At 40.4% G+C, this 22817-nt stretch overlaps 1 protein-coding gene across 1 annotated transcript in view; it reads left to right on the top strand.

Annotated features, from left to right (window-relative positions):
* Positions 1–22817, top strand: part of kcnc4 (potassium voltage-gated channel subfamily C member 4) — a 44400-nt gene that overhangs the window by 784 nt on the left and 20799 nt on the right. Inside the window, exons 2-3 of the mRNA XM_003220235.4 lie at positions 14911–15862; positions 20329–20514. Of these exons, the coding sequence (XP_003220283.1) occupies positions 14911–15862; positions 20329–20514 (1138 nt within the window). The remainder of the gene's footprint in view (positions 1–14910; positions 15863–20328; positions 20515–22817) is intronic.

Here is a 22817-nt window from a genome sequence, read left to right as displayed (position 1 = left end):
TTGCAAAATGCATAAGGCTGAGGGTGAACTACAACTCACATCATGCCAGGTTAACCCCCTGAAACTCCATCAGTGCTCAAAGTTTGTCATGCTGGGTAAGTTTGCTCTTGATGTATCATGAGTGGGATTCAGTGTGCTCTCTGGCTGCAGGATGAACTACAGCTCCCACCATGGTGGGTTGGCCTTCTCAAATCCCTCCAGTTGGTCATGGGGGTTCTGTGTGCCAAGTTAAGTCCAGGTCCATTTTTGGTGGGGTTCAGAGTTCTCTTTGATTGCAGGTGAAATTTAAATTCCAGTACCTACAAGTCCCAAATGTCAAGGGCAATTCCTCCCCTAGACACACCAGTATTCAAATTTGGGCACATCGGGTATACGTGCCAAGTTTGGTCCACAGCCATTGTTCATTAGGTTCACAGTGCTCTTTGGATGTGATCTACAACTCTTATAATCAAGGTCAATTCCCCTCAAACCTCTTGAGTATGTTTCATTGGTCATAGGGGTTGTGTGTGTCAAATATGGTCCAGGTCCATTGTTGGTGTGGGTCACAGTGCTGTGTCTTTATGCAGGGTGAACTACAACTTTCATCATGTTGAATCAGTTCCCCAACCCCCTCCAGTATGTTCAGTTGCTGTTCAATTCCTCTGTTTGCTGTGTGCCATAGAAAAGAATAGGAAAGGGTTATGGGAGAGGCAGTGGGCGGGGTCATGTAAATTCCACACCAATGGAGAGAGTAAGAAACACTGGGGTGCCTATGGTGGAGGAAGAACAGAAAATCTAGGGTGAAACTGTCCCTGTATGAAAACCTTCACTTGGGTGGTGGGCAGTATGGTGTTTGTGGAGGACATTGGCAGGGCTCTTGGACATGTTTACGGTGCTCTCTATAACCTGCAATGTCATTGGAGGGAGGGCCACTGGTGTTTCCTGAGCTGTGGGAGCTATAGCTATTTGTGGAAGTCGGAGCTTGTCCTTGTAAGTGGACACACCCCAACCACACATACATACATATTTTCATTTTTATTATGAGTATAGATTGGGGTGTTGTGTGGTTTGCAGGCTGTATGGCTGTGTTCTAGCAGAATTTTCCCCTGACCTTTCACCTGCATCTGTTGCTGCTAGCCACAGATGCAGGCAGGTGAAACTTCAGGCCATGAAAACCTTCAACAATCATTATCTATTGCTACTACTAGTCCTACTATCCTTCCTTGTCCTCACTGGGTTTCAAGGCACCTTTCAAGAGTTAAAACAACTACAACTGACACAGCAGGGTTAGGACTGCCCAGAGACACCTCCTCCATCCCTGCCTGGACTTTGGAGGTGGAAAGGTTTGCAGTCTTCTTGTATCCTCTTCCCTCTCCAGACTTTTCTTGCTTCGTATGGTTTTATTGAGCTATAGTAAGTGCTTTGCTGTCTGCAAAAGCTGTTAAAAGGAGATTCTACATCTCCTTGCCCTGACCACCGTGCTTACTGTCCTTCCTCGGTGTGTGTCATGCCTTCTCCTCATATGACCTCTCTCCTGACTTTTCCTGATGGAGACAGGTGATAGGATGTCTTCCTGCGTGTCTTTCGGCATGCACATGGGTGCTTCTTGGCTTCATATACACAACATGCTGACGATGTGATCCCAGTCCTGTCCCAGCCTCAGGTCCCCAGGGCACACAGCTGTCTATAGGCAAATGATCGACAGGGAGGTCTCTCTGACAGTCCTCTAGAACAGGCTGGCCCAGTATGGTGGCCTTCTGAGGACACCATTGGATGCTACAGAATTTATTTTCCTCTTCTACCCACTCACTTCAAGATCCAACACAGTTTTAGGAGAGCCCAAACAGAGTTGGCTATTTTTACCTTCCTGTGTGAGCTCATCTATATGAAAAGCCTCAAAATTTGAATCCTACTGTTAATATGAATTTGGCTAAAACTATGGAATCCATGAGATATATCCATGCATTATCACCTTTCAAAAATTGTTTCCACTGATCTACCCTGATTGAGACTAACCGGTTTAGTCCCTAGGTTGTTGTTTTTGTTGCTTTCATTATAATATTTATATCATGCCCTTTTTCCAGTCTGGGATTAAAGGTGTCTTGCAAGACTTAAAATGGATATAGCCTTTTTAAAAATCACATCATACAAAAGTTAGAAATATAATTAAAATATCAATAGAATTCAAGGCAGTTAAAAACATAATCATGAAAAATAAAAAAGGATGCACATTTCTGGGTTGAGCCTTGATATATTGTGCCACAGGTGACCCCTTTCCTTTACCCACACATTAATTTATATACCATACTTGGGAATAAGTGGAGAGAAGACTTAACATGCCACTGAAACTCAGAATAGGGTCATTACTTCCAATGGTACGTAGTGGAAGAAGGTAGCCATGCCTATTTATTTCTATCATCCTTCCTAACTCTCACCAGTAAAACGCAAGCTTATACTTTAAGGTGGTTATAAGTCTGTTCCATTACTGGAGCAACTCACTCCTTATCTTTGGGATGTAATATCTGTAGATTTTAAAACAAGAATCATAATCTTATTCTACTCCATTCTCATTAAGACACATACAAAAAACACTAACAATCTTCCACATTCATCTGCTGTTGCATATAAATATTATCTATTATCCTTTGCCATGTAGTCATACACACCTGCTTTCATCCCCCCAAAACAGCCATTCCTATATCTCTTTGCTTAGTCACCTGAAACACATATATGCTGACAGATGCATCATCTTAGCTTTCTATCTCACAAGCATCCACTTGGGATGCAAAAGAAGTGTTGACATTTAAAGGTGTAAAGTGCATTTGTCCTGCTTTCTCACATCAAAATATAGGTGCTGCAGGCTAAAGTTGGAGTACTTCATCCAGCATGTTTTCTTCCAGCCAAACAGAAAATGTCAGCAGCCAAATCCCAAAAAGATCAGTCCTGGAAATGGAACTGCAGACCCCCGTGTTGTCTCAAAGGTTTTAGATTTCAGGTTATGAGAAGGTCCAAAATAGACTCACTGAAAACTGCCTCCAGGGATTTTCCCCTACTGCATCGTCCTGTCTCTCGGGTTCTCTTGGAAAATGCTTTTCTTGGCCATTGACCTCAATGAAACCTGCTGGTGATATTGTGATAACTGTAATTCAGAAACTGAAAAGCTGTTCCAATGCTAATGATTATTACGAGGAATCTAGTAAACAGAATGTTGATGACAGCTTTCCTTGTCTTCTCACAAATCTTTCTAAATGATAATATTCTCAGCTCCTTCTCTCCCATAGGTAAAGACTTTTTATGTGGCGGCAGAGGTTTCAGTTTGTTGGAGAAATCTGGATGAGGCAGCCCAACAACAATGTTAGATAAAGTGGCAGGAAATGTGGCTCTAATACTCCAGTGACCTGGGTTTAAGATGATACACAGTAGCTCCCAAAGGAGACAGAATATGTATGACGATCCACTTAGCATTATCTAGCTGATGCGACCTGGCAGCTTCTGCTGACAGCAATTTGGCACAGAGATTTGGTTCTTCTCCATCTTAAAATTCCTTTAAACCCAAATACTGAATACAAATCCTCCATTCTGCTAATGGATGCAATTCAACTGATTTCAAACTCCAGAGAAGTTCAGGAAGGTTATCTTAATTGGTATCATCTAAATATCCTGTATCTGTCCTTCTAACATTATATGCTGGAGTTGAGCAAGATATGTAAATGGTTCATTAAATATAAATGGGTTGTTTTAGAAAATGGCCCTAGGCTTCATTAGATGGTGCAGAAATAATTATTCTTACTATGAAAGAAAGAAATGTGAATGAAACAGTTACGACTCCTCCATTCCCACACCTACGCGCATGCAGTGCTTCTGCAAAGATATCTCTGATCTCTGTTACTTGCTAGGCTTTGAACCAAAGAATGCCATAAGATTCCTTCTTCACCATGATGGGAATAAATTGTTGCAGAACCCAAATGATTTTCTTATTAGCCTTCGTACATGAGAAGTAGCATCACTGGTCCTATGAAGTTTTGTCTTGCTTTATCAGGCCAGATAATGTTTTATAAATAGTGGCAGACATGTCCTGAATCACCAGGTTTAGGAAAAAGATCCTAAATGATGTCATTCTAACTCACTCTTTCAGTAGAGATGTGGACCTCAGCTTATATTTGAACAAACATATGGGGAGCAAAAAAAACAGCCAAGTTTTTTACTGTACAGGCAGTCTCCGAGTTACAAACAACTCACAGTTAAGAAAGGAGCTGAGACAACAGAAAGGGAAATTTACTCCTGAAGGAGTTATCATGGGAAAAGGTGTTTCAACTGAAGCTTTATCCCCAATCCTTGCTTCCACAACAAGCCATTTTTTTCAAAATCCAATTCTCGCAGGGACAGAAAGTGTGGTGAAATATTTTGAACAGGGGGCACAGATAGCAACACAAACACCACATGGGGGCATTAACCCTTCCCTATGCTATCCAAATCTGAAACACAGATTTTTGGCTGGAGTCACACATTTAAAATGTATCTGTTCCGACGTACATACAAATAAAGATAAATAAATAAATATATTTTATTGTTACTCTGCCACCATCTCCCCGAAGGGACTCAGGGCTGCTAACAAAATACAGTGAAGTGCTGCATATAGACACTACATAAACTTAAAAACAATAAAACCACAAAATTACAATGTAAAACATTACAATTAATAAAATGCAGTCATAGCTATGGATAAAAAACAAGTTGTTTCCAATTGACACATACTCAGTGCCGATGTGACGCCAACAGTAAACCCTCGGAATAACCCTAATTCATCTTAAAAATAAACCTGGAGAACCTATGTTGTTTGTAACTTGGGGACTGCCTGTAATTGATATTATGGATGCTCACTGGCGAACCAAAGCACATGAATTTTATTTTTAAATAGCTCTCATCAAACCCATTCTAGTATGGAAATTTATAGTGGGAATTATAATCCAAAACATCTAGAGGACCAAATATTCCACAACCCTGGTTCTGTGCTCTCAAGTCATTTCTGACTTATGAACTAAGATGAACCTATCCCAGTGTTTTCTGTGGCTGAGAGTGTATGCCTTGCACAAAATCACCTGACCAAGTGAGGAATCGAAGTGGGGAGTCTTCAGAGTAGTAAACCAATGCTCAAATCATTATACTTTGCTGGTTCTCTGGTTTAGATATACCAAACAGATAAAGCCAAACCCGTTGACTGTTAGGTAAAGGTTTCCCCTAATGTTAAGTCTATTGTGTCCGACTCTGGGGGTTGGTGCTCATCTCCATTTCTAAGCTGAAGAGCCGGCATTGTTCATAGACACCTCCAAGGTCATGTGGCCGGCATGTCTGCATGGAGCGTGGTTACCTTCCTATCGGAGCGGTACCTATTCATCTATTCACATTTGCATGTTTTCAAACTGCTAGGTTGGCAGAAGTTGGGGGTAACAGCAGGAGCTCACTACACTCCCTGAATTCGAATTGCCAACCTTTCAGTCCAGAAGTTCAGCAGCTCAGCGGTTTAACTCACTCCGCCACCAAGAGCTCCAGTTAACCTGACTGTTAACATGGTACAAAATTGGCTCCAGTTGACACAATTAAAGGTAAAGCATGGCATATTAACCCATGATAGTAAGTCAGAGATGCCCTACTCTACTCTATTCCACAAGGCCTATTACCCCCTTACTATGATATAACTTATTGCATCAAGGACAGGGGTAGGGAATCTCAGTCTCTGAGGTTAAATCCTGGTTGCAAGGGTTTTTATCACTTCCACAGAAAATAGTAAGCATATCCTTATTGGCTTACAAAGATCATTTACCCCATTTGTCTAATGTTGGCTATGTAGCAAGCATCTTAACCACCATGCAATCCCATTGGTTTTCTATGCTGTAACATCATGTGATTCTTTAGACAATGGTGCTTTCATGTTACTGACCCTGACTTGTTGCAAGTATACACTTGAAATCATATGGGAACCGGTTTTGACTTGATGTATTGTTATTATTTGAAAGTAACTTCTTTTCTCTGGAACAACTCTTTTCCCAAACATCAGCATTTTCTCTCAAGCGCAGCCTTTCCTCAAACTTAGGCCTTTTGCAACTTAGGTCGAGCAAAACATATGGGACTTGTAGTCATTACATGTATCTTTGAAAATTCTCTTTTTAAACCCACGCCCCTTTCATTAGTAGATACTTCAAACAAAAATGTGCTGGCATTTTTCATTTCAACCTTCGCCCTCATCCACTCTGGGATGCAGGCCCTAAGACTGAAACTGCATTCACCTCTCCAGCTGGAAGGCTTTCCCCATCCATGACCTACGTCAGCTGTAGTCAACTCTGGCAGGGACCCGTTTTTATCCCTGAACTTCCCTGCAGCGGAATGCACTGCTGAAGTCACTCTTGTACTACTGGGCAAATTTTGCCTGGGAGGTTTTATGCAATGGAACAGGTGTCATTGGGCATTATTAAGGCCAAGCTGTTATATGTAGAGATATTTTCCTGATGTTTTGGAGTTATTTTTCACCCTATTTTTTAAAGGTTTGGTAGGGCTGGCTTCTTTGAAAGAGGTCTGAAGGGACTTTAGGCACCACAGAAAAGGACTTGAGGCTACAGGGGATGTAGTTTCCCCATCCTGATTTAGGTCATTGCTGGTCTGTCTCTGGCTCCAGATGGGACTCTGTTTTGCATAGCCTATTTGCAATCAGAATCTCCTGACTAGCCAGCTTTCTAGTTATGCTAGCTAGTTAACCGTCTTGCCCCGTCTTCAAATATACACCCTCCTCCTTGTTCTAAAACATGGTGTCACAAAAGGAAATTAATTAAGTCAGGAACCCCAAAACTTAGTGACATTCTTGGTATGACATCAGTCTCAGTGTAGGAGTTCAGAAACAGGGCCAGCCCTGCCTGCTGTTTCAGTGAGTTCGTTGCCTCAGGCAACAAATATTGTTAAATGTCTGCCAAGTGTTGGAGGACAAAACTGTGCACACTAAATAGCCTGCCTTGCATCCTCAAAGCTAGGTAATACTCTTGTTTCTAGAGCTGAAGTACGATCCTATCCATCCAGCCAGTTTGGCCACTGTTTGGTGTGATGAATAGCATTGGGGCTCCATCTTGTTCTTTACTTCTGGCAGCAAAATGTCTTGGGTCAGCCTCATTCATATGTTTGATCGGAATGTTGAGTTTCTTTCTTCACACCCATGCAGAAGCTATTTTCAGGAGACAAAGTGGAAAATGAGGTGCATTAATGACAGCGTGGCAGCATGGGATTGCTCTTAAATTACACTAAATCAGGTTAGAAAGCTGCTTAAAGGCCTCATTGGCTCCATATTAAGTGCGGAGAAACCTTCATGGCTTGATTTTGGCTGCGGGGAGGGTCTGGCTTAGAAGCAACAGTAGGAAACCAGGCTTTATGCTGGGAAGAAGCATTGCCCCCCTGCAGTGCTGAACAAAGAAAAGGCATGCCAGAGCCTCACCGAAACAGCTGTAATCACGAACATGAAATGCTGCAGCAGCCTGCTTAACAGAGGAGGGCAGAGTTTAAAAGCCTCAAATGAAAGCAGACCTTCTGCCGCACTTTCTGTCAGTCACACAGGCAGGCATTAATTTTGCAGCCAAGAGCAGCAATCGATTACAGATTGTGCAAAAGGTAAAGACAGAGCTTTATTATGGACAGAGGGCATCAGAAATTCATCCAGAGGTTCTTTAGACCTAAGAGGAATTCATCGTGTTTCCTGCAATCAGATGGCAATTGAGCTGATAGTAGCAGAGGCACAATTATCTTGCATAGGAAGCTAGTGTGATTAAATGTTTGAGGGTGGCAGACCAAGGAGACTTACATTCAAATCTCCACTTACTCACGAAGCTGGTTGGTTGACCTTGGCTGTTATACTTTTTTAGTCTAACCTATCACTAAGGATGTTTATGGAGAAATAAATTCCTGTAAATGCCACCATGAACTCATGTTTCAGTGGTCACTGACTCTTCTTAACATTCCTTCAAGCATCATGCTCACAGCATGGAAGTGTGCTATTACCTTTGATGTTTACTTTGCAGGCCAAAGTGCCATTCACATCTTGAACCACCTCTCACTTGCTAAGGTTGGCTTTTCCGCTGTGGATACTTTGGATAGAGATAGTCTCATTTCACTTATCAGTTCGGTAGTAGCATCCAAATGAACTACCATAATGTACTGTATATGAAGCTACCTCTAAAAACAGTTAAAAACCAATTTGGCACCCAGGCTTGAATTAGATGGTTGTCTCCGCCAGCTATTTGTTTCAAGATATACTTTAAGATGCAGACTTTGGCCAGTTATTAGAAGTATCTCTGCTCATTCCATAATGAACCTGCTCATTCCATAATGATCTTCATAGGAAACTCTATTCCGCTGTAGATACATTAAGCTCATAAGCTGCATGGTACCAATATATTAACAAAGGAACAGAAGTCGCTTTTCTCCCCACTCACTGTTCTTATTAGTGCCAAAGGCATCATAGGGAAGGAAGGATTTCCTCCATTAAGGCTTGGTGTCCACTGAAAGAAACTTCTTCAAATTGCTAATGTTCAGGTTTGTTGTTGCTAACATGCATTGCTAGATTCAATTTATGGTGACCCTGTAATCATGGAGTCACCATACATTCTTGAGAGATGCTCAAGAAGCCCTACTGTTAACAGACCTAAACAGGTCTTGCAAACTGAAGGCCATAACTTTTTTTACTAAGTCAACTCCTATGGTGTAGTGCCTTCGACTTAGTATTATATTTTCTGGCAACGAAGGCCCACATAGTTAAAGCAATGGTATTCCCTATAGTAACCTATGGATGTGAGAGCTGGACCATAAGGAAGGCTGAGTGAAGGAAGAAAGACGCTTTTGAACAGGGAGATCTGGCGTGGATTGGTCCATGAGATCACGAAGAGTCGAAAGCGACTGAACGAATAAACCACCTCAATCATCTTTTGTAATGAATGAAAGTACAATAATCTTCAGTTTAATCATTTGGCTCCTCCTGACTTGTTCTAGGATCCATTTTTGGTGGATCATGATATTTGTAAATTTCTCCTCCATTGCTTCATTTCAAATGTGTTGATTTTTTTTCTTTTCCGCAGCCTTTATTGCCTAGCTTTCATTTATGTATAGAGAAATTGGAAATACCATTAATTATCTACATTTTGGTGTTCAATTATATATATATTACAACCAAAAATCTATTTGTTTCATAGCTCTTCTTCCAAATGGTGGTCTTTATCTGATTTCTTAACTATCATATTAAATCATGAATCATGTCTTCATAAGAAAGTTTAAAATTTTCAGAAGATCCCCTCTGAAAATCATGGGGTTGTCAAAAGTCAGCATGCAATTTAAAAGCATTTACTTTGCTTCAGAATCTACTGTGGTCACTATTTTTATCTTCCTAATATCTGCCTATGAGGAATGAGCTGGCAAAACACCTCTGAGTATTTCTTGCTATTAAAAAAACCCAATTAAATTCATGAAGTTGGCATATGTCGACAGGCAACTTGAAGGGACATAGACACACAAAATATTCAGCTGTAATAATATGAAGCTACAAACTACTTGCAATAATGATATACATTTTACCAGTGGTGTACCATTATCCAGAGATGTGAGCAGAATTCCTTCCCGAAGTTTTAAAATGAGCCTTGAAAAAAAAATCATTTTCAAGCTTTTTTTAGCTGAGATTCTGGGCTGAATTTTTAACTGGTAGTGGTGCTGGATTTAAATGGTTTAATTATAATTTAATTATGCGGGACAGTGCTGCTGGCTTGCAAACTAATTAAACCATTGTTTTATATTATCATAACTGTAGGGGAACATTGTTGTTTTATGCTTAGTTTAAATGTGAGCCATCTTGTGAAGGCTTTGCCATAAAAAGCAGTACAGACGTATTTGAAACAAATAAATTGAATTAACATAATTGTACCAAGGAACCGGGCCAATTAAACCATGAAGTAATGTCAAACCAGCATTTGTCTTCCATAGCCCTGGGTGTATGCACCTCTTTTTAAATTTTGCCAGTAATGTCCTAGTACAATGGCTAGATTTTGCCTGGGACTAGGCACGAAGCCTTGCATTTTGCAATATGCTGATCACCTCCTCTGTGGGATGGCTGGTTGGCCTGATTTTCAAAATAAAGCATTCAGCATTTCTGAGGGACGTGATATACCATTGTATCTTATGTGTAGGTAAAGGTAAAGATTTCCCCCTGACATTAAGTCTAGTCGTGTCTGACTCTGGGGTTTGGTGCTCATTTCCATTTCTAAGCCAAAGAGCAGGCGTTGTCCGTAGACACCTCCAAGGTCATGTGGCTGATGACTGCATGGACCACCATTACCTTTCCACCGGAGCTGTACCTATTGATCTATGCATAGTTGTGTGTTTTCGAACTGCTAGGTTGGCAGAAGCTAGGGCTAACAGCAGGAGCTCAACCCGCTCCCTGAATTCGAACCGCCAACCTTTTGGTTACCAAGTTCAGCAGCTCAGCTGTTTAATTCACTGTGCCACTGGGGTCTTATGTGTACATGTATCTTATTCCTGAAATATCCTGTATGTTATGGAATTACAGCCAAGAACAAGACTACTTTGAAATGGAAATGCACCAAAATTCCATTAATATAATGAGATTGAATACCAAGGAGCACTGTAACTAGGGTGATTTTTTTTTATTATGATGATTTTGAAAAATCTTGGGATAAATCCAATTTTTAGTCTCAATTAGAATAAATCACTATAAGTGTTTACTTATAAAGTCCAATTCATTAATTAGGTTCATTTTGTTTGGGATCAGTAATTGCATTTGGCCCCTCAATTTTTCAGTATTGTATACAATTTTACACAGTTCTGGACACTAAGCATCAGTGCCCATACTTCTGAGTAGACAGGTTTAGAAGTAGACTGTTACTTTCAGGGCAGTATATATAGAAATGTAGCTTAGTGTAAAAAAAGTAATATGGGTTAAACTTGAAGCTGAATTAAAACAAATAAGTGGCATTTTAAAATATATGTATTATATGATTAATAATCCCATAAAATAAAACCAGATGATATTTGGTGAGACACCCTGAATTCAAGCTTGTAATTTGCTCTCAGAGATAGAATTAGGTGAAGGAAGAGGACATACCTGATCTCATCTCATCTGAGAAGTTAAGTAAAGTTAGTACTTGGATGGAAGACTGCCCAGAAATACTAGGTTTATTTATTTATGTCAGAAGCGAACCAAGGGTACCGTTGTAATGTATTTGAAAACACAAAGTTAAAAACTTGGCATTATATTAAATGTCCTTTGAGCAGTAGCTGGCCACTTGGAGTGCCTCTGGTGTTGCTGTAAGAAGGTCCTCCTGTTGTGCATGTGGCAGAGCTCAGACTGCATTGTAATAGGTGCTCTGTGGTTTGCTCTTCTCCACACTTACATGCCGTGGACTCCATTTTGTGGCCCCATTTCTTAAGGTTGGCTCTGCATCTCGTGGGGCCAGAGCACAGTCTGTTCAATGCCTTCCAGGTGCTGTAGGCTATATTTCAGAGGAAGGCAATTACAAACCACCTCTTAAGTATCCCTGCTAAGTAAATTTGTATGAAATTCATGGGGTCATCATAAATTGACAGGCAACTTGAAGATATGTACGTTACATTATCATAAATCTCTCACAATAAATTCCTTGGGAATGAGTGGCAAATTATGGACATTTGTATCTCAATCAACAATAATGAGCCTATCTCATGGAGAGGTGAAAATGTTCTTGCTTTCTAACAATTACCAGTTCTCACTTGTGAAAACAAAGGCCCCTACTATACTGCCATATAACCCAAATTATCAAATCATATAATCCACATTATCTGCTTTGAACTGAATTATATGAATCTACATTGCCATATAATCCAGTTAAACGCAGATAATCTGGATTTTATATGGCAATGTAGAAGGGACCTCAGATTTCAAAAGTGGCTTTCTTTGTGACATGGGAAGCTTATTCAGGGAGAACAAAGGCCCCTTCTACACTCTTATATAACCCAGATTATCAAATCAGGTAATCCAGATTGTTTTATTTGAATTGGATTATATCAGTCTAAACTGCCATTTAATCCAGTTCAAAGCAGATAATCTGAATTTTATATGGCAGTGTAGAAGGGGCCAAACTTAAAACATCCTTGGGTTTGTTGAACAGGTTTTACCATACATCCTTCTGACCTCAGATTGCAATCCCATGTTTACTTCCGTGGGAGTAAACCAAGGTGAAGAATGCATTGTCTTCTAGTTGCTTTAGACTGCATTTCCCATCAGTCCTGGCCAGTATGGCTAACACTGAAGCTTGGGAAGTTGAAGTCTAACAACATCTGGGGACACCACCCACTTCCCTTGGTAAGTCTTTTGAATAGTCTATTTTGCACAGCAGGTTCTCAGTTGATCTTCTTCTTCTCAAAAAGATGTAAACACTGAAGTGTAAAAGAAACATAGTAGGCTGCATGGGCAAAAACTTTGAATTATTTTTCTGGCTAATATGAAGACTATTCAATTGAAAATCGATGTTTTTATTAATATAGTACTCAGAGAATAGATTGGTTTTCTTATTGATTGAAATAGTTAGAGACTTGCTCTGGCTCTTTATGAACAAAATAAAAAAATCCTGTTGTGCATTTGATGGATTTCATTCCTGCTTTGTTTATTAAAAATACTTAGAAATTCTTTAATTCCTTTTGTTGCCAAACTGAAGCACAAAGGAAGATTCACATGAATAAGACTGGAATACAAGCAAATGCAAGCAGTCCTAGTTGGGTAATTGAAATCCTCCTTCTTATTCTTAGTATCAGCAGAGATGTTAAATATGGCTTTTGGGATGCAAGAGAGCACAAACGCCACAACTAGTTTATTGCAATCTATACGATGGCGAATTCCATGATGCTAATAACTGCTTCAGAAAAGGACACAATAAAGAGAGAAGGGAATCCAGTTTGTCTAGATCTTACCTGATTTGAAAGTAAGGGCCAAGATCACCATGATATCATCCCCATCATAGAAGTTAATAGTGGTAGACCTTGAAGATGAGCAAAGTATGGTAGATTGGCTTATACTATACACATTTACTTAGTGGGACATCTCACTAATTTCAGTGAGGGTTATTTTTAGGTTAACATATATAGGAACATATTGTGGTGATATTTTTCTTAGGCCAACTAGAAAGGTATAAGATTTACTTTTTTTCACCTTTCAAACTCACAAGCTTCTTCATCAGGCAGAGATTAGGCAAAAGCATTCAGTGAGAGTGTGGTGGTGTTTACTCCCACAGCCTACATTTTGCATTGAGATGAGATAAAGCAATTGGGTTATCACCATCTTTTATAGTCTACTCCAGTGGTGGGAAGTTTTCTAATGTTGAGGGGACTTCGTGGGCCATCTAGGGAACTTGAGAGAACCCTACCACCAGACCCACACCATATGCGTAATTGTCTCTCCACACGTTCTAGGAGTGCAAGGGAGCCATTTACTACTTTAGGCCCTAGAGAGGCATAACAAATCATAAGCTAGAATTCATTACCTGTTTTTTTCCCCAGTGGGAGTGAGATTACTGGGATACTTGGTGCCTCAAAATGGCCCTGGAGACACAGACTGCCAATAGGTTGCACTTTTCCAACATCTGCTCTAGTCAAACCTTTCTTTCATACCAACTCAGACTGCATGACTCTGGATCTACACTGCCACATAATGCAGCTTAGAACTGCATTATGTGGTCAGTGTAGAGTAGACACATATAATGCAATTTTAATTGCACTGGACTGCATTATATGGGTCTACACAAGTGGTTATCAACCTGTGGGTCCCCAGATTTTTGGCCTTCAACTCCCAGAAATCTTAACAGCTGGTAAACTGGCTGAGATTTCTGAGAGTTGTAGGCCAAAACACCTGGGGACCCACAGGTTGAGAACCACTGGTCTACACTGACCATATAATGCAGTTTCAAACTGGCAGTATAGATTCAGCTTCTCCAGCACTTTCGTGATGAAGATGCATGTGAATTTCAAATGCTAGGTAATATACCTTTCTGGTTGGCCTTTTAAAGATCTCACCACAATTATGACTTGAAATTTGCCTTCTACGCAATATAGCCACCCTTTCACTTGTACATATTGGTTCAAGATATTAGTCTGCCTTGAGACTTGAGACATGGATTGGAATTCAAAACTATGATCCATTCTTGAATAATAACAATTCCCCAATCTTTGTGTATTGCAGTAGTAGCCCTGACACTTTACATAAAAATTAATTTATTGCAGCACAAGCATTTATGGATAGTAGTATCAGATACATTAAATACTCTACACATCCACCCACAGAGTATACATGATCAGGAATGATTATGTGTTTTGATTAGGTGTTTTAGCAATGTTGTAACCCACCTCAAGCTGTGAGGAGAGGCGGGTAAGAAATAAAATTATTATTGTTATTGCTGTTGCTGTTGTATGTATGTAGCAAGGTAAGAGGAAAATTAAAAGTCGAAAGTATTGACAGTGACAAATACTGGCCATTCACCGAACTGTTGCAATAAACCGAACACCGTGGCACATGAAATGTGATAAGAAATTTGTAATGTGATGTAGTCATGAAAAGTAGAATCCTTCCAAGGAAGTAATTTGTATTATACATGGATAGCCTACAATGAACCAAGAAGAGACAGAGTCTCACATGAAATGTGCAAATCACAACTCCAAACATATATTTTGATCAGAGCTAGTTCTCATTCTAGTTCAAATCAAGTGTGTACAGTATTTTCATTCTGTCTTTGTAGTGATTAATAAAAGCAGATGAGAGAAAGGAAGAAAATGTATTTCACAGTTTGTCACATCTCTCTTTAGATTGTTTTTCATCTCTCATGGCATGTTCATTTTAACCACTGAGATTGTTTTCCCCTTCCTCTCCAGGTAATTGCCTTTGCCTCCCTTTTTTTCATTCTGGTGTCCATCACCACATTTTGCTTGGAGACACATGAAGCCTTCATTACCCATTCGAATACAACTGAGACGGTGGTGGATGGCAACACGACACAGTTCATTGTGGTGCATGAGATGGAGACGGAGCCCGTTCTCACTTACATTGAGGGAGTCTGTGTCCTGTGGTTCACTCTGGAGTTTCTAGTACGCATTATGTGCTGTCCAGATAAATTGGTCTTTGTTAAGAACCTTCTTAATATCATTGACTTTGTAGCCATCTTGCCCTTCTATGTAGAGGTGGGTCTCAGTGGCCTGTCATCGAAGGCTGCACGAGATGTCCTGGGCTTCCTGAGGGTAGTCCGCTTTGTCCGGATCCTTCGAATCTTCAAATTGACACGCCATTTTGTGGGTCTTCGGGTGCTGGGACACACGCTCCGGGCCAGTACTAATGAGTTTCTTCTTCTCATCATCTTCCTGGCTCTGGGAGTTTTAATCTTTGCCACCATGATCTATTATGCTGAAAGGATTGGTGCCGAGCCAAATGACCCTAGTGGTAGTCACCACACCCATTTCAAGAATATTCCCATTGGATTCTGGTGGGCTGTAGTGACCATGACCACTCTGGGATATGGTGACATGTACCCTAAAACCTGGTCAGGAATGCTGGTGGGAGCGCTTTGTGCTCTGGCTGGAGTCCTTACCATTGCCATGCCCGTCCCAGTAATTGTCAACAATTTTGGAATGTATTACTCCTTGGCTATGGCTAAGCAGAAGCTCCCAAAGAAGAAAAAGAAGCATATACCTCGCCCAGCACCACTTGACTCTCCAACTTACTGCAGATCAGATGACAACTCCCCCCACAACAGTGTCCAGAGTTGTAACAGCCCCCTCGCAGCAGCAACAGCAACAACAGCAGCAGGGATGATGGCAAGCAAAAGATCAGGTGAGATGTTAAGATCCTGGGCTTGATGAAGCCTATGGAGAGAGGGAATGGTGGTAGGTACCTGCATGCAGCTAAAGCACACCTTGTAGAGGATCAAAGACAGGTTCTCTATCATGTGTGTCAAAAGCTGAGTGAAGGATTCTGAGAGCTGCATTTCAGACCAATGTTTTCAAGTTCTGATTCTGTCTTTGAATCACTCCTGTTATGATCGTAAAGTTGGAAGGGGCCATGAGGATAATCTAGTCTAACTTCTGACATGTAGGAATTCATAATTAAAGTACTCCAGAAAGATGGCCATGTAACCTCTGTAAATCTTCAAAGAATGAGAGGGTTCCACCCTCTAAGGCTGTGGTCCTCTGTCCAATACAACTTCGAGTCAAGATAGTCTTCCTAATGTTTAGGTGGAATCCCTTTTCTTATAATTTGGATTAACTCCTTTATGTTCTAGTCTCTGAAGCTGCAGAATGATAGTAATGAATACTGATTCAAATCAACATTGGAGTATAACTCCAAATCTTCCAGTCAGTCATGATTATGCTGGCTGCAAGAATCCGAGAGGTGTAGTCAAGTGCCCGTTCCATGTTCTAGCTATATGAATGATGACCTTCTTGTGCACTGGTTTACTATTTGACCTTTTTTGCTCCAGGAAGTATCTGAGGGTGTTACTTGGCCTCTCAAACTTAGTCCCTAATGATCACAACTTGGAAAGAGACTTTCAAAACCAATTACCGTAGTTACAGTTACATCCCAAAACCATTCTCAGTAATTAGTTAATTAGAATTTTAAAAACAATATTTTATTTTCCCGTTTCACATAAATATCTAGTAATTATTTTTTGTGTTTTCCATTCAGTAGTATCAAATATCATATGAGCCAGCACTTCAACCATGTGGTACTCCTCCACTCCTCTTTGGTGTGGCTACACTATCATTATAAAAGCAACAAAAAGTTAAAATTGCACTACGAAAGTGAGGTTATAACTCTTGTTGAGTTATATCTGTAATGTAGTGTATTCATGCTTTTATTTTTAGGAAAATAATTAATTACAAGTAGCAAATGACTGTAAACAGCTGTTTCCAAGATGTGCAAATGATAAATGCCACAATATGGAGCATGTGTATGATGCAGGTAATTTATTCCTGGTTGCTGCTGAGCCTTTGTTTGTTTCAGCAGTTGGCTGTTGTTCAGATAGCTCTATAGCTGCAGCTTAGGGCTGTACTTCTCTTGGGTCTCTTGTTGCAGACTTCTGGCTAGCAGTGGGAACTGCTTTGGGACTTGCATGGGAGGCCTAATTGTACAGTAGGCTTTAAAGAGGAAGCGAGAGTGCACATTCTCTTTTTTAGCCGGAAGACAGGCAAGAATTTTTATTGAAGTGCTTTCTGGTAAATGACTCCTGAAGAGACAGATGTGGGGGCTGGTCTTTGTTTGAATGGATGTGTGTGCATATGTAAGACAGGGAGCATGGAAAACAATAGGATTGGCACACCATGCATTATCTGAGGATTTAACTTCAATGGTTTCTCTCCTGATTTGGCTCATAACAGAAAGTATGAAATACGTAAGCTGAAGAAATACTTAGCTTGCCCCCAGTGTAGCTATGCTAAAGGGTTGTTGTTGTTGTTTCCTTATTTTTCAGGTGAGCAAACCAAACAGACTCAATAGCAGGTTAATTGCAGCCACTGTGAAATGCCAGCCTTACACCCAAAAGAGGGAAATTGGCTACGGAATTGATGCAGAGTAGATAGGGTGCAACCAGTATAGCAAATAGAGTTGAGAGATGGCCATCCAGTCAAACCCCATTCTGCCATGCAGGAACACATGTTGAGAAACCAATGTTTTGAGAAACCAATATTTTTGTTTCTGAGGAACCAATGTTGACTTTTATTGATCATGACATTCCTTTCCAAGTGCTTACAGACTATCTGTTTAATAATCTGCTCTAGAATCTTTCCTGGTATTGATGTCAAGCTGATTGGAGCAATAATTCCACCACCACCACCCCATTTTTGAAGATGCAGACAACCTTTCTGATCTGTTGATACTTCACCTGATTCTGAGGAACCCTGATGCTGTAGGCTGTATTTTAGAACTGTTTCCAAATGTTTGGTCCTCCGGGTGTTTTGAGCTTCAACTCCCAGAAATCCCAGCTGTTTACTAGCTGTTAGAAATTGTAGCAGCTGAAGTCCAAAACACCTGGAGGACCAAAGGTTGGAAAACTATTTTAGAGAAAGAAACTAGCGAAACCACCTGTGAAGATTCCTTGCCAGATGAAATCCTAGAAAGTTGATGGGTGACCTAATCCACATACACACACAGTTGAGCAGTTTACTGGTTTTCTTCAGACAGAGATCAAGACAATGCTATGAGATAATTAATGTTTTTTGGGGGTAGGGTAAGTGGAAGATTTAGACAAGACAGCAATGTCCGTACTGGAATATTATAACTGGCACATTTACCAAGCATATTTTACTGAAAGGTTTGTACAGTGGCCTTAGATGCTCAAATATCAAAAAGCTGGTACAGAAAACATGTGTTTGTGAAGAAGCCATCTAAAGGTATCACTGCCGTCTTGACACTTGCTCTGTTTGCCCACACTGAAGCTTGCTTTTTAATAAACATGTGTCATAGGGCAGAGACACATGGGACATTCTCTATTTTGTAATATTCAGTATTTAGTAGGTTCACTTTTGTATAATGATGAAAAAACTGAGTACAGTTCCCCAGACTAGAATGTCCCAGGATTGTGGCCAAATTCCCAGATGGCAGAAACTGCTGGAACTCAACAGAAGAGCAGCTGCCTTTCCTCCTACTGCAACAAGCAGTTTAAAGCTACAAAGCTTGGAAGAATGTACAGTTTTGGACTCAAGTTCCCAGAATTCCCTAGCCAGCATGGTATGTTGGGAATTACAGTCCCAAAAGGTAACTTTCCTAGGCTCTAAAGGTATATGTGTGATTTGTAACTTGGATCTTCTTTCTGCAATGCCCATGCAGCCATCATGCATGACTGCCACTCCAGCATCAATAAGAAATCTTTCCCCCTCTACATTGCTACCACTTACAGCTTTTGTTTAAAGTTAGGCAGCATATTCTCTCAGGAAGCTCTTCAGGGCCCTTTCTCCAGGACTTCAACAGTTATCTCTCTGAGTGCTTGTTGATACAAAAGAAGCTTCCTGTATTTGTGGTTTCACATATCCTTCCACAGACAGCCAATTAAATCCCAGGGGCAAGCCACTAAACTGCTCCCTGAAGCCAAATGCTACCTATTATAATTCTTGAGATTCCCAAGGCAGTGAAGACAGCAAACCAGCGGTGAATATCTGGGGAAATTCTCTTATGGGCACAGGATGTATTCTCTAATGTTAATAGCAATCAATACATACAATAGGCCCTCCACTTTAATAGGATTAGGAGTGTGGGATCTCTGCAAAAGTGGAAAAATCACAAATTAAGAGCTGTTTTTTTATCTGATAGAACAACTCTCTAGGAATCACTAGGCCCTCTATTGCAGCTCTATGGTCAACTTCCACAAGACATTGACCATAGGATTGTGCTGGAGGACCTTGAGATTTCTAGAGATAACATATTAATCAAATCCATGAATAATCAAATCTGCAAAAGTTAATCCCACAAAAGGCTTTCTTCGGCCTTCCACATTCTCTGGGTTAAGAGCATAAGACTCCTGCAAAAGTGAAAGAATGTGTTACTGTGAGACTTCCGGGCTGTATGACTATGTTCCAGAAGTATTTTCTCCTCTCCAGAATGCTTCTGGAACATGGCCATACAGCCTGGAAGACTCACAGCAACCCAGTGATTTTGGCCATGAAAGCCTTTGACAACACAGTGAAAGAATGCAAATTTTAAAATGCTAATTTTTTACCTGAAAGAACATCTCTGTTAGGAATGTCTAGATTCACCAGTATGACTCAGTGGTGAACTTCTGCTAGAGGTTGAACATAAAATTGCACAGGAGGACCTAGAGAGGTGTTACCTCTAGGAATCTGTTGGTCCTCCAGGATGATTCCATCAACCTCTATCAACAAGAAGTTAATCACAGAGTTGTAGTCGAGGACCTAGAGATAACATTTTAATAAAATCCATGAATAATCAAATCTGCAAAAGTTAAACCCACAAATATGGAAGGTCAACTGTACTATTAAATAAGCACAATTAAGGTCTTCTACAAAAGGAGACATTTCCTTCAAATTCACTGTGGCTTCATTTCTTTTCTGTACAGAGTTTCTCAGCCAACATAGAAGGAGATGGATAGAAAAAGAGCCCAGAGATGACCCACCCATGCACTTTGAGTGGGCACAGTTATATAATGGCCACACAAATTGGGATTAGGATTTGTCAGACGGGGACAGGAGGTCTTCTTGACATGTTCTGGAATGTTATAGGAAAGCATCAACAGGAGGTTTGGTTTTGTCTTGTCTCAAATGCTGACCCCCCCTTTGCTCTTTCCCAAGATACCAAGCAGAATGGTGATGCCAATGTGGTGTTGTCTGATGAAGAGCAGCCCCTTTCGTCGCCGTGTGAGGAGAAGCGGCCCATGAGGCGCTCAAGTACTAGAGACAAAACCAAAAAAGCTGCCACCTGCTTTCTCCTGAGCACTGGAGATTTCTCTTGCACTGCTGATGGTGGCATCCAAAAAGGTATGATGGAGGCCGTGGGACAGTGGATGGAGGGGAAGGTTGTACAGGGAGCAAACGGGATATATTTATGAGGCAGAAGTCTTAGTGGTGAAACAAATGGAAACAAGGAAGAAATATTTTTATTTGAAGACTGGATATCCCTGCTCTTTTCATGTCTGTGGTAAGATGACCAGTTTGGGGCCTAGGGAACATTTCTGTATATTTTCTAGGAGCCCTTTCATGCTATACAGCACATAAGAGAAGTGATAATGCTATATTTATGTAGTGCAAAACCTCAAGCACAGGTGAAAGAAAAAGTGTTCACACAAAGGATTTAGACATAAAGAAGCATAGGATATGTTAAAGAAAATACCTGCTTAATAAAATACAGATTGTGTATCCCTTATCCAGACTTCCAAATTAATTCAAGATTGTCCACATGGGTGGCTGAGATTGTGACACCTTTGCTTTCGAATGGTTCAGGGTACACTAACGTTGTTTCTTGCAAAACATAATTTTAAATATTACATATAAAATAATCCCATGTCTTATCTCAAAGATAACTTATTATGTATATACTAGGAATCCAAAACCCAAGCACTTTGGATAAGGGATACCAAACCTGTAAGAACATTCACACTTTTTAAAAAATCCCTGGAAGAATATAATAAATCTAAAGATTACACAGAATAGGGGGTGATCTGTATGAGTTATTAGTAGTACATCCAGATACAAAATAATGGGAACAATAATTTAGTACAGAGTACAGAAGGCTATCTCTCCCCGAGACCTGGATTTTCCTTTGAGTTATGTTTTTCAACCTGTGTTGTCAACTTTGACTGCCGGCTTTTATTGAGTTTCCTTTCCTCCACATTCCCTCTTAGCAGTAGAAGCATATTTTCCCATTTTATACATCTTATTCCTGCTAGTATCCTTTGAGTTCAGCATAATGAAATTCTGACTTAGATCAGCATGGGTAGATGAAGAATAGTGAACAGCTGGTTTTTCATAGTAACTAGGCTGGGTAAGTTTAGTAGTTTCCATCACAGTAGCTGTCAGCATCTATGAGGGGGGTACTTTTAGATAAATGGTTGAGAAAATATGACCAAGTAGACAGGGCCGTAGCCAGAAAAAAAAATTGGGTTTTTTTTTTTTTAAATTTCGGGGGGCACACACCCCTCCCCGCTACAAACCTGTCAATATCTGCTTGAGATAGTGGCTGGAGGGACTCTTAATGTTTTGTGTCTCATAGACTTAGCATGGGGATTTGGTTAACCAGTTAAAATTCATGAGTAAACCAGGTTTTTTTTATAACCTGAAAAATTTCGGGGGGGGGGGGGTTGAACCCCTAAAACCACCCCCTTGCTACAGGCCTGCAAGTAGAACTAGTCATTATCATGAACACATTTTCTGGCTTGCTGCCTATTTCTGTTGAGAGTTGAAAATTAAACTAGTTGCCTAGATCAGATGCTGAGCCTGGTTTAGTTACTATTTTGTATTGCTATGTTCAATATTTACCAGCTGGTATAACCACTGGTATTGTTGCCTGTAGGGGCGTAGGGTAGTTCCTAGCAATGTTAGCCCTATTTGCTCCATAATAAGGGCAGGATCTAAAAGTGTCTTCCAAGGAGATTTTGTACATGCATGGTGTATCGAATTTGGTTTTGTAAATATTTAAAGAATTCAAGAAGTATTTAAAGTATTCAAGAACTTTTTCAAGTAGAGATCTTCAAGGCCAAAGTGTTATGTAAACAACTAAGATGGGAAAAGTAGAGTGACAGTTGGCCTTACAAGAGACGGTGAGTAAGAGTCTAGAACAGGAAGTCATCCCATAATGCTGCTGACTGTTCTCAGTTGCTATTTCTCAAGTGACCTAGTTTTGACTGGTGAGATGGCAAAAGATAGCACAACAATATGTGGTTAAGCAGTCTAATTCTCAGAAATTATAAATGTTATTTTGTGGACTACAGCTCTCAGAATCCACCAGTGAGTGTGCGAAAAAGCCAAAAGTAACTTTTCAGAGCTTTGCTCCAACTTCGTTTCCGCTTGAACTCATACTGTTGGCCATCTGGTCAAGCCAAGAAATTGACAGACTCTGCTTACCCAGAAATGTAGTGCATGAGGTGTAAACTCTTGCAGATGAGCCATTCAGAGTCTTCTCTCAGAGTTCTGTAGTCTCTACATCCAGATCTGCAGTTCAGTTTCCGTTGGTTCTTGCTTGCTCTTGCAAGATGCACTCTTCATCAGGTATATGACACCATACACTTGGGCATGTGGAACGCACAATACACATGGGGAATCTATCTGGTGGATTACTGTCTTGG

The sequence above is a fragment of the Anolis carolinensis genome, chromosome 4 (genome assembly GCF_035594765.1).
Source record: "Anolis carolinensis isolate JA03-04 chromosome 4, rAnoCar3.1.pri, whole genome shotgun sequence".
NCBI classification, from domain to species: Eukaryota; Metazoa; Chordata; class Lepidosauria; order Squamata; family Dactyloidae; genus Anolis; species Anolis carolinensis.
This window is presented reverse-complemented; position numbering and strand designations above follow the sequence as displayed.